Source organism: Vipera ursinii, assembly GCF_947247035.1.
Source record: "Vipera ursinii genome assembly, chromosome: 3".
Taxonomy (NCBI): domain Eukaryota; kingdom Metazoa; phylum Chordata; class Lepidosauria; order Squamata; family Viperidae; genus Vipera; species Vipera ursinii.
Window position 1 is genome coordinate 179,315,075 of NC_139516.1, and position 12,950 is coordinate 179,328,024.

The following is a 12,950-nucleotide window of genomic DNA, read 5'->3' on the forward strand; positions in this document are numbered from 1 at the left end:
GTAATGATCCAGGTCATAATTATCCATGTTTATCAATATGATTAGTTCTAAATAATATAATTATTATATAATCAGTTAATTATATAATCAGTTTTAAATGCTCAATGAGATTTTGGATTTGGAAGTTGAATAGTATGAACTTGAACATGAATAATAGATTCTGTTCATTGTAAACACTCACCTATTTTTGTTGCACTGTAAATATTTTCTATTGGAAATACCATACCCAAACCATATAGTAAGACTTTGGCAAGAGCTGGGATAAGCTGAGTAGTCGTTACTAAAATATTGACACAATTTGTCCTAGGAGAATGTAAAGAAGTATTTTATGATAATCAAACCAAAACTGCAATACCATCAACAAATTATTAGTTTCATTTAAAAACCTGGAAGGAAAATTTAGTCTCCAATTAAGGCTAGGAAGGGTTCATAGATGGAGAAATATTATTTCTATGGAATCCAATATACAATAACTAGGATTCTTTAGTTTCTGCTTTTTTCTGGCTCTCAGTTCTTAAGAGGACTGATACTGGGAGGTATAAGGCAGACCATCAATGATGGATATTTAAAGGTAGGGATTGTTCTCAAGAATTCATGGAGAAGACTAAGTCCACTGTAGTATTAAAGCAAATTCTTTGCTTATTATAGCATTGCTCCCTCTCTCCCTCAAAAAGTACCATAAGAATGTGTATTCTACTTCAATATAGGGTCATATTTCCCAAAATGACCTAGGACAGAGAATCTCATTTGGTGAGGCTGGTAAACTGCAGGTGTTTAGTTAGAATGCAGGTATTCTTGCTATCTGTTCTGGAAATCCCAGTTTTTCATAGCACAGAAATACTGTGTCCCAATAGTGAACATTTTGTAGTTGGTTGGACACATCACAAGTTGGACACTTGCTGTGTAATGCAGATGTAGTGCTACTTAGAACTAGGAAACTGTGGATCAGATTGGGAAGGGCTATGTGACTGAGCAGAGTGGTAAGAGTGGAGTCATTACATTCCTTATGCAAAAGGAGGAGGAAGATGACAAGAGGAAGAAAGAGTGCATATGTCTACATGCCACTGTAAAACTCTGGAACCTGGATTCCAGCAGATGCTTCCAATTATTAATGGGGTGGGTAGACTGGTAGGAGGAAAGCTTGAAAATCTGCATACATTCCTAGCTTGTCCCTCTCCCCATCTTGGAAAGCAGTGGAAAGAAGGATTTAAAAAATAGAGAGAGAGTTTGATAGAAGAGGAGCTTTTTGAGTTCCAATAAGCTTTTTGTGTTGTAATCATATAGTTCCTTTGTAAAAAGGATGAGGCCTTTACTGGACTGCTTGACGAGATACAATATACCAAAAGTAGAGAAATCTTGTCCTTATGCCCCATGTTTCAGATGCATGGAGGTAGCACTCACTTCTGTCACTGGAAGAAGGCTATACTGGATGGTCAGCCATGCTATTGGTAAAGCAATGTTTTTCCCCCCTGACATTGTGTTATTATAGTTTATAACTATTCTGTATGCATCATAAGACAGAAACTAAACAGTTACAGGATGTAGCACAATAGAAAAAGAGTGAAGATTTATGAAATATATGGACACAAAGGTAGTAATTGGCCAAATCTACCTTATAGGGCTATTATTGTGAGGTAAAACTGTAGCATGTGGGGAGGTGGTCTCTATACTTCCTCAACTTTTCTGGAAAAGACAGGCTACGAACCTAAGAAATAAATTTAATAAATGAAAGACTTAAATTTTATTGCTATCTTGCCTGGGATATATAGAAATAATTCTGTATAATATGTTAAATGGCAAATTTTCTCTTCATCTGCCACTACTATCAACTAATCTACTATAGCATGATGCTATAGGGGAAAAATGAAACAATTCATGTCCACTTTTATAACAACAATGCACATCAATTCACCAATTTTTAAAATGCCATATTTTAGAAACCTATAAATTTTAATTAAACCAGTTATTTCTAGCAGTGCATAATATATTAATTATAACTTATGGAAAATGTATATTTACATTATAGCTCCAGTTAGTCCAGGGTTGTCAAAATCACATTTTTTTTTCCATTGCCGGCAGTGGGATGGGCGCACTTTCACCATGATGCATCCGGCCTGTGGGCCGGCAGTTTGACACCCCTGAGTTAGTCTGTATTACTACTTATGTGAAATCTACTTACCTAGAGTGAATTAGTGTCAGTGCTTTCAGTGCAAGCGTTAACCACGAATCTGTAAGGGCTTCAATTTCTGCTCTAAGCTGCAACCAAGCTTCTCTCTTGGCTGGACCCAGAAGACCTGCCAGGGGATGAGTGAGGGAGAACAAGCACTATAGCATTTATATGTCAACTATAATCCCTTATCATGTTTTACATTTGTAAACAGGTGGGAACACCTAACCACAAGATTGAAAAACTTCACACAGCAATGAAACAGTAATTACATGGACAAGGATAGGATGGGTACTTGCCTCCAACATTATTTTTATATGTGTTATAGATTTCTTTTACTCGTCTGTATCGGAAAGCTAGCTTTCTCATCCAGTCCACTCCTCCACGCACCCCTGTTGCTAAGCATAGATTAGCACTGGTAGCTGCTGCCGGGAACCCATCTGTCCCAAAATTATAGGTGCTGTTTTGGATGTAAGAAAGTTTTTAAAAATTATCAGATAGTTGAAGATAACTGAATTTATACTGGAATTTTAGATGACTTGAAAAAGAATAGAAATAACAGTATTTGGAAATTATTATAAACAATTTTATATTATAAAAAGCTGCAAGCAAGCAGGCAAACAAAAACTACTTTTTTCTATCACTGTCCTATATTATTTTAAATTTACCTTAAATCCTGGCCATTATCATCTGACGAAACATCATCAATATGAACTTGGTCACATTCCTATAATGGAGGAAAAATCCACTATATTTACTTTAATTTGCCAATTGCAATACAACAAATACAAATAACAAATAACAATTTTTAAAGACAATCATATTTACTTTTTATATTGCTATAGCTGAATTTATAAGAGTAATTTTAGGCACTATTGTTAGAATTTAGAAAAAAGAACTGCATTTGGAAGAAAGGTTGTTAAAATAATTACGTACATTCTTATACACTTTCAGCCACCCTCAAATTTTAAGTTATTCCAAAGGGTTTTTAAGCAGTGCGGTGTATAACTCGAACCAGACTTCTTGGTAAATGTAACTTATTAGAAAAATTAAATCTGATGCTAACCACCAATGAAACTATGACCTCTGATTGCTGTTGAGCCACACACTAACACAGCCTGAGGCTAACATTTTAGAAAAGTGCAGACAAAAAAGAAAAAAGTTATTTATTTTTCACTATTTCTGCTTTTTCTGAAAAGTGCAAACCCAGAGTAAAGTAGAAGCACTTTAAAGATTTACAGAATGCTCTAATTTACTTCTTAAAGCCTCTGCATAGAACAAGTCCTTTATCTGCTTATAATTGGGCAAATGAAAATACATTATTATCTCAACATTAAACAACAGAATGACTACTACTCTTACTACTGATATTTTACTGCTGATAAATAAAACAGCTTTCAGAATTGTGTTTAATCTAACTCCAAAGGGTATGGTTTCTTTGTTTTAAAAGTCCTAACGTAAATACCAATAGCAAAGATGATCCATTTGTAAAGTTATGGTACTCCAGAGCTGCATATTTCTGTGTTACTGGTTCTCTCTGAACAATTTTTTCAATCTCTCTATGGGCTTGGAGGGAGGGAGAGGAGCTAGAAGTGGAAAGAAACTCAAAACAGCTGTTCTTTAACAGAATTAAAATCATGACCCTTAACCTTTTTAAAAAAACCTTCTCTCAGCCAACCCTCTCCCAGCAAGCAGTGAGTTCCAAGGAGGAAAAGACTTTGACCCTATAACCTTCTTCACCTCTCCTGAGGTCAACAACCTCAGATAAGAAAAAAAAATGAAGAATGGCCTCACAGGATGACTATGAGTGTCTTTTAAATAGAGAAAACACAGGCTACTTTAGAATAGCATTAGGACTTAAATACTGAATAGGTAGGATGACAAAAGAGATATTGGATAAAATAAAACTGCTACAATCTGCCTGAAGTTTAGTAAAATCAAAGTCACAAACTTAAAATATAAAATAAAAATAGTTATTTTAAAAATTACACATTTTCCATACAAAGTTTGCTTCTATAATTCTGTACATTTATTTTGATTAAGTTTCATACCTTGTGAGAACAGAAATCAGAAACAAAGTAGAACAAAACTTCCATTCCCTAAGACATATTTCTCAGTTTCATGCCAACTCTGCACTGAAATAGCAGTGTATTTAATGCAAATAGATATTTCCATCACCAATAAAATTAGCAAAAGTACAATAGTTTGCTTTTACAGGTAGTCCTTAATTTATGACTGTTTGTTTAACAATATTTCAAAGACGATGGCATTGGACAAAGTGACTTATGACCTGCACTTGTACTCAAGACTGTCCCATCATCCCTATTGTAATGTAATAGTAATTCGGGTGGTTCGCAAACAGTTTGCATTTACCAGTGGTCATGTGATCATGATTTTCAACTTTTTTTTTGCTGATTTCCAATAAAATAACAGCCATAAGGGAAGCTGGATTTGCTTAACGAGCACCATAAAATTGTGTTAAAATTAGATCTGACTCAACTTCTGACTGCAATGACTTATGATGGAAATTCTGGTCCCAATTGTGGTTATAAGTAAAGGCCCATCTGTAAATTTGCATTTGTAAGTGTGTGTCCAAACACACGTACACACTTTGCTTATTTATGCTAATTTATATTCAGATTTGCAAGCAGAATAGTTATTTTTGAATAACATAAAAAGTTCAAGAATAAAGTTTATTTTGTTGATATTTTCAGGACCTGGCAAGTGAAGACGAAAATAATTATATATAACATAATCAGCTTTTTCTGGAAAAGAAAAGAAATACTAATTTAAATTCAAAAAAATCCTTTTATTTATATTAATATTTATATTTAGTTATATTTATATACCGCCCTATTCCCTGAGGACTCAGGGTGGTTTACAGGGAATTAAAAATCCAAAATACAAAAATTAAGAACAAATTAAAAAAAATATTAAATTAACCCTGTAGTCAGTTAAAAAGAACCCCAAATTAAAAATTCCTCCTCAGTCTGGGCCCGAGAGCTGAAAGAGCCAGGTCTTCAGGCCCCGGCGGAATGATTGGAGGTCGGGGGCAGTCCTCAGCTCCACCGGCAGCTGGTTCCAGAGGGCAGGCACTCCCACTGAGAAGGCCCTATCCCTGGGTGTCACCCGCCGGCAATCTCTCACCGGCGGAACCCTGAGCAGACCCTCCCTGTGGGAGCGCACTGGGCGAAGGGCGTTTGATGCCGGCAGCAGGTGTTCCCTCAAATATCCCGGACCCAGGCCATGTAGGGCTTTATAGGTGATAACCAGCACCTTGAATTTCACCCGGAGGGCAACCGGAAGCCAATGCAGCTCGCGGAGTAGAGGTGTTACATGGGAGTATCGGGAAACCCCCATTACAACTCGCGCGGCCGCATTCTGCACCAGTTGAAGCCTCCGAGTGGTCTTCAAGGGCAGCCCCATGTAGAGAGCGTTACAGTAGTCCAAACGGGAGGTCACAAGCGCATGAGTGACTGTGCGTAGGGCGTCTCGGTCCAGATAGGGACGCAACTGGCGCACCAGGCGAACCTGTGCAAAAGCCCCCCTGGTCACGGCTCCTATGTGATCTTCAAAATTGAGCCGTTTTATAAAAGTATTTTATAAAAGTAATTTTATAAAAGTAGTGTAGGGGAAGCAGGAAAAGAAAATGGATGGGGTACAGTTTTATTGGTTTGTCCCTTATTTCTGGAGCTTCTGGATTATATCCTACGCTGTTTTGGACAGTTCTCAAAGTCTCCAAGGAAAGGTTCTTTAAGCTGAAGCAAATGAAATAAGAAAGGTGACTAAAGAACTATGGATTCAGTTGATTTTTCTTCTTTTCTTCCTTTCCTGTTATAATGGTAATGCAAATGTCAACTAGATGATAGGTAAATAGGTAGATAGATTTTAAAAGGTATACCTAAAATTCTAGGCAATATCTATTCCACTATTTGCTATTTAATCAGTGTGAGATATCTACAAATGTTCTTTGACTAAATTTCAGGTGTTAAATAAAAAAACACAAGTGAGATGCATTATTGGAACACTGCTTTGGGTAAGAGAGTTATCTTGGTTGCAGGAAAAGAAATAGTAAGGGAAACAATTTAAAATAAACATACATAGAAAGGCTGAAAGAAGAATGATTGTGACAGAAAAGAGGAGAAAATGTAAAGAGAAGCCATTCTCAGTTAAGAAGACAAAGAAGAAAAATTCAAAGTAAGAAAATTAGTCAGCAGGATCAATATTTAGTATCCACTACAAAAGACAGGCAGAAAAGGAAACAAAGCTTCTTTTACTCTGGGAATGATGAATAAATAAATACAGAAATAATTGCACAACAAATTGAACTGACAGAATCCAATTAATTCTTCATTAATCTATTGTACCTATTTTCTAAACATCCTGTGCTTGGACTATTATTTTTAAATAGAAAGAGATATTTGAAGTATTGTTCAGTGCCTAGGTTAAGTACAATTAACTTTCAATAGGTTTCAAGACTTAATTTCTGCAAACCTTAATTTGCTAAACTGGGACAATTGAGATTTGATTCAAATTAAATTCACTGGGCTGACAACTAGACAATTATTTTGTTTTCATCAGTATACTTCTGGAAATTGACTGAAAGTTCTGATACATTTTACCAAACACATTTGTAAAATGAACTAAATAATAAAGTTCTGTGCATATTTATAATTAAAGCAAATAGTTACACTTTAACATAAATGTCTTAGACTCTATAGAATTCTAAATAGAAAAAAATATCTAAGTAAAATGTGAAACTTTTGTAGAAATACCACTATTTGTTGTATTTAGGTTTGACTCCTATGCCATACAAAGTATTTTTACAATCAATATTCTGAATTTAATCTATGTCAATAAAAGGACCCCTCATTTCAAACCTCAGCTACAAATATTCTCCTTTATTGGAATGTAAATACATTATACCAAGTCATGTCATTTAACTATAATTTGTTAAACATAAACGAACTATAACAGTCCACTAAACTACATTAAGAGATAGAAAATATCCGAAAGTGCTATAGGGACACTGTTTTTGGTCACCCCACCCCCCATAGCCCAGATTTGGCGCTGAGTGACTACTACTAAGAAATTTCAGATTTGGTGTATAATAAAAGTTCTGTATCTGTGAGTGTCTGTCATTGATAATCAAACGGGAGTTTATTTCTGAATTGCCTTTGTACATGCTGGTCTCCAGAAAGCAGATTTCCTTCATATACAACATTTGGTTCCTGAGTAATTAGATAGTATTTACCTCTAAATTATGTTATATGGAATGAAGAGAAGAGAAAAAAAATTAGATAGGAAAGACTGAGGCTTACTTTTGCAAGAATCTAATTATACAAAACAATTAGTTTACAGGTCCTTTGTTTTTATAAACTTAAATAAAACTGAAACATTATCTCAGTATTTGCTTATAAATATATAACTAAATAGAAAATAAGTAGAAATTTGTAGCTGACTTTCTTATGAAAGCAGGATCATATTGTACATATATTTACATCATTTCATTTTTTTATATGTTCTTCAAATGTCTAGTGACACAGGAATACCAACTCTATTTTATTCTTCATTGTATTTTAGGAAAAGCAATGTAATAAAATTATAACAACAAATCTTGTAACTTCCAAAATTATGTTATCTGATTTGATTAAATGATAACCTGTGCTTCAAATAAATAAATAAAATTAAAATAAATGTAAAGCAAAGACATTCTCAGGCAAAGTGAAATGAAGGACATAGAAAGTCACTAAACAACTTTACACTTGATTAAAAGGGACAATATGAATAATATTACTAATGTAACCTCTTCTGAGAATTGGAAATCATTACAGACTACAGATCCAAACATGCTGATCATAGTTAAAATGCAGTCCTGTGTTTATTTAATCTTTCTAATTTACCATGAGAAAACTAACACAATGCTGTCAACTAATTTGCTTTACAAAGTAAAATGAGCTGACAGGGAAATGCTCCATCAAAACTAGCTCTTTTCCTCTACCCTTTACACATCACAGTGTCCTTTGAGACTTGCTGGACATTGGCCAACTCATAGGAAATGATCAGTGGATTCTCTGTTCTCCTCCTATCTGTCATTATGCAATTATCCTCCTGTTTCATTTTTCTCTACTGAAGGAACAGTAGAGAAATTTGGTCCAACTATGTGTGAGAACAAAATGTTTAAAACTGCAAAACGTACAATCTGCAAAAAGCTCTGCTTAGTAAAAAAAAAAGCACTTTAAACTCAGACCAAGTATTTCAAAGATAGAGCTCCATGTTTGTTTCCAAAATATGAATATAACATAATCATTTATCAAACCTACTAAAGTAAATGTTTCAAGAAAATTCATCTCATTTCTAACTGAAACAATACCAGACATGTGAAATGATGTACGTTTTCCCACTCCTTTTCACTTTTTCTTTTTTTGTTGTTTCACCTTCTAACCCATTTTAAAGGTATAAACCTACAGAAATGTATTTTGTTGTTAATATTTGTTTTCTAAAATGCATGGGGTTTTCATCTGGCAAAAACATAAGCAACAAGTATGGTTGGTGTGGTGGGCAGAAGACAGACATGGATCTATCCATAAATAGGTTGACAAGGATTTTTCATTTCCAATAGTTTAAAAGCAGCAGCAATTATCCCAAATTAGATTTTTGAGTTCATAAAAGATTCATTATAAAACGTCTAGGCTCAGGATTAATACCTTTTAATTTTGGTTCTTCAATCTTGGTGAGACATTTAAGGAATCCACAAGTTATCAAAATGCAAAACAGTACATGTTACTTAATAAAAAATGAAGTCATATTTCTCTTTGCAAAATGGCCAGATAAACATTATCACTGGATTCAATACCCTGACTTGTTAAAATGTTTAGAGCTGCCACTATGTATGAAGTTCTTTGTAAAACTGACTCCAATTTTACAAAACAGTTGCCTGTTTGCAAATCCTAAAGAGTAGTTGAAAGTAAAAAAAAAGTGAGCAAATGGAATTACAGCTATTATTTACTTTTGTAATTGAAATACCCAATTCAGTTTGGATACTATTAGAAAACATTCTGAGACTGTCCTAAAATCTGTTCTAAAGCTGGCTGGAATGCAAACAAACATTTTAACATCTCTCTTCTCACATTTTGGAGATATAAATTCCAATGTTTAGAATCAATGTGTTTCTACAGTACCTAATACAGATCCCGTGTGGAAACCAGGAGAGATATCAACATAGACAATCATATGAACAAGATTAGAAATTATTTCAGCTGCCCTGCTAGGTAAATCAAAACAAAATTATGTAAATGAGGAAGAATGTGCCTCTATTACGGTAAATATTATCTCACAATGATGATTTAAAATCTCTTTCTCAACAGAATTTTGACATTGAACCATAATTGTAGCTATGTTGGACTGTTTTCCTCATTGCCAACATAGCTATTATTTTGATGCATAAAAATTATTTTAAAAATCTGCTTTCTATTTTCATGCTATTAAATATTAATTGCATTTCAATAATAGATGTACTATTTATAATATACTTTTGTAGAGTTATTTTTGCAAGAATTAAAAGTATTTTATTGTAGTTCTTGCTTAAGATTGGTTTTTAACATAGCCCATAAGACTTCCAGTAATCGTAAAATGTCGTGCTGCCCTCTTCCCCATAGTCATACTTTTAGGTGCTTAACAAGCATCTCACAGTTATGTCTGGTTGCAACATGATTTGCAATGTTTTTTGCTGGTTTCCAACAAAAACATGCATTTGGGAGAATAGATTCAGACATGACTATGTAATTTGCTTAAAAACTGTTTGGGTCTGGTTATTGTGGGGTCTTATATTCCAGATAGTTATGATGAAAATTCCATTGTCAATTGCAGTCATAAGTCAAGGATTATCTGTATGTGCAGGTTTGAACCAGAAGCAAAAGTTCTTATAAACAGTCATACAAAGTAAATTTGCAAAAGTATATATCTTCATATGCAATCATAATCCTCATATGTGAAAAAAAATATCAGAAATGCCCACTGTCTCTCAGTTGAAAACAATAAAAGCTTAAAATATTATATATAAACCATCATCAAAAAAATCTTTTTAAAATACAAAATAAATCCATGTGAAAAAACCAGCAACTATTAGTGAATATGCCATCTTTGTCTGGTCTGTACTTTGCAACCATTTTCTCACAATAATTATTCTGTTCAGAGAGTAGAGAAAAGATACAGATTACCTGTACGATAGGCACAGATATTAAGAACAAAGAGATCTCTTGAAATCCAATTCACTGAATTTGACAATTTGTGAATTAACAGCCAAGGAATTAAAACTGACCTTGAAAAATTTTCTTTTAAAAATAATTGAATGGATTTATACAACTTATATTTCTACAAAAACAAAACAAAACAAAACAAAACAATAACAACAAAACAAAAACAAATGACAGCAATGAACACTGTGAGGACAAAGTCTAAGGTGAAAATCCTGAGAGTGGAAATTAAAGTATAGGAAAATGCTTTACTTTCTGCTTATGAAATCTGAATGTGTATGCTTGTACACATAATTTCTTCATATAATAAAGAAGATATTTAGATTATCACCTAGAGAACTAATTCATTTATACTGCATATTAAATATAGTTAATATTTTAGGTATATATTGATGAACTTTAAGCAGTAAAAATTTAGTTCTGCTCAAATAAGAAAACTATATATGCACCAAAAAAAATTAAGGTGCACTGGTAAATAAGAATTATTCATGCTTACGTAACAATGAGGACATTCTGAATCACAGCGGTCTATCAGTCTAGATTAGCTCCTCATGTCTGTAGACACTGCCAACAACCCAGATGGCTCTGTCCATGTTCACTGTGATGTGTGACCCAAAAATATACCATAGTCAGAAGTAATGACTCTTGTTCTTTTATTCTTATTCTGAGATGAAAAACAAGGATATCTCATAATAAGACAATTCTGACAGATGCCTGAGTTTGTAAGCTTTGCTCATCAGCCAAAGATCCTAAGTAGGCCCAATAGAACACCAGTAGGATGCCCATTCCTGGTCTTCCATAATTCTGAAGTATTTTAGCAGTGATTGTGAATTCTTCCACTGTATTGATCAATATTCCTGCAACTTCTTAAACTATTAGCAGCTTGTTTTAACAATAGGCTTAAATTGCGAATCAGAATTCACATGTTATTTATTACCCAGAAGAAGCCAAATTACAATTTGGGCAAACACACTTTTGAAAAAAATATTTTTAATGAAAATGTTCAAGTGAAAAAAATCAAATGCAACCAACATGTAAATTAAAATTAGTCTCTCCAATTTCCTCTAGACAATAAACAAATATTTTTTTCTCAGTGTAAGTAGATATTGATAATAATCTTATATATTCTAACCTGCATAATCACACTGAATAAAATGTATTGTATTTCAAATAATATATCGAATAGAACTAATCATCATATGGGGTTTTTTTAAAAAAAAGAAAATCAAAATGAATATAAATTGGAAAAAAAAGAAAATAACTAACAGAATTTTAAAAACATTTAATTACAGGTAACAATATTTCAGAATGCACTTTCTTTAATTCTATACAATTCCTGCATTTAGTATAATTAAAGGTAAAGGTAAAGGTTCCCCCGCACATGTGTGCTAGTCATTTCCAACTCTAGGGGCTGGTGCTCATCTCCATTTCAAAGCTGAAGAGCCAGCGCTTGTCCGAGGACATCTCTGTGGTCATGGGGCCGGCATGACTAGACGCCAAAGGCGCACAGAACGCTGTTACCTTCCCACCGTAGTGGTCCCTATTTTTCTACTTGCATTTTTACATGCTTTCGAACTGCTAGGTTGGCAGAAACTGCCGACCATCTGATCAACAAGCTCAGCGTCTTAACCCACTTACAAAATTCTTGGCAGGTCACAGAGAAGTTACTATTCGGTGGACAACAATATAATAAGAATTATCCTAGAAGAGAAGAAATATCAACAACCTAAGGTATGCAGATGATACCACTCTAATGGCAGAAAGTGAAGAGAAACTAAAGAGCCTCTTGATGTGGGTGAAGAAGAAGAGTGCAAAACTTGGCTTGAAACTCAACATTAAGAAAACCAAGATCATGGCATCTGGCCCTCTCAATTCCTGGCAAATAGATGGGGAAGAAATGGAGGTAGTGACAGATTTTATTTTCCTGGGCTCCAAGATCACTGCAGATGGGGACTGTAGCCAAGAAATTAAAAGACGCTTGCTCCTGGGAAGGAAAGCTATGGAAAATTTAGACAGCACACTAAAAAGCAGAGACATCACCCTGCCAACAAAAGTGCGTATAGTCAAGGCTATGGTCTTCCCAGTTGCAATGTATGGCTGTGAAAGTTGGACTATAAGAAAGGCTGAGCGCCAAAGAATTGAGGCCTTTGAACTATGGTGCTGGAGAAGACTCCTGCGAGTCCCTTGGACTGCAAGGCGATCAAACCAGTCGGTCCTAGAGGAGATCAACCCTGACTGCTCTTTAGAAGGCCAGATCCTGAAGCTAAAACTCAAATACTTTGGCCACCTAATGAGAAGGAAGGACTCACTGGAGAAGAGCCTCATGCTGGGAAAGATTGAGGGCAATAGAAGAAAGGGACGACAGAGAATGAGGTGGCTGGATGGAGTCACTGAAGCAGTAGGCGTGAGCTTAAATGGACTCCAGAAGATGGTAGAGGACAGGAAGGCCTGGAGGAACATTGTCCATGGGGTCGCGATGGGTTGGACACAACTTCACAACTAACAACAACAACAAGATACAATGCTGG

General features: G+C 34.6%; 1 protein-coding gene across 1 annotated transcript in view; it reads right to left on the reverse strand.

Moving 5' to 3' along the window:
* The window catches only part of EYA1 (EYA transcriptional coactivator and phosphatase 1), an 84,404-nt gene that overhangs the window by 10,666 nt on the left and 60,788 nt on the right, over positions 1-12,950 (reverse strand). Inside the window, exons 14-17 of the mRNA XM_083359380.1 lie at positions 2,836-2,894; positions 2,467-2,627; positions 2,180-2,294; positions 182-303 (exon numbers count right to left, since the gene is read on the reverse strand). Coding sequence (XP_083215506.1) covers positions 182-303; positions 2,180-2,294; positions 2,467-2,627; positions 2,836-2,894 — 457 coding nt within the window. The remainder of the gene's footprint in view (positions 1-181; positions 304-2,179; positions 2,295-2,466; positions 2,628-2,835; positions 2,895-12,950) is intronic.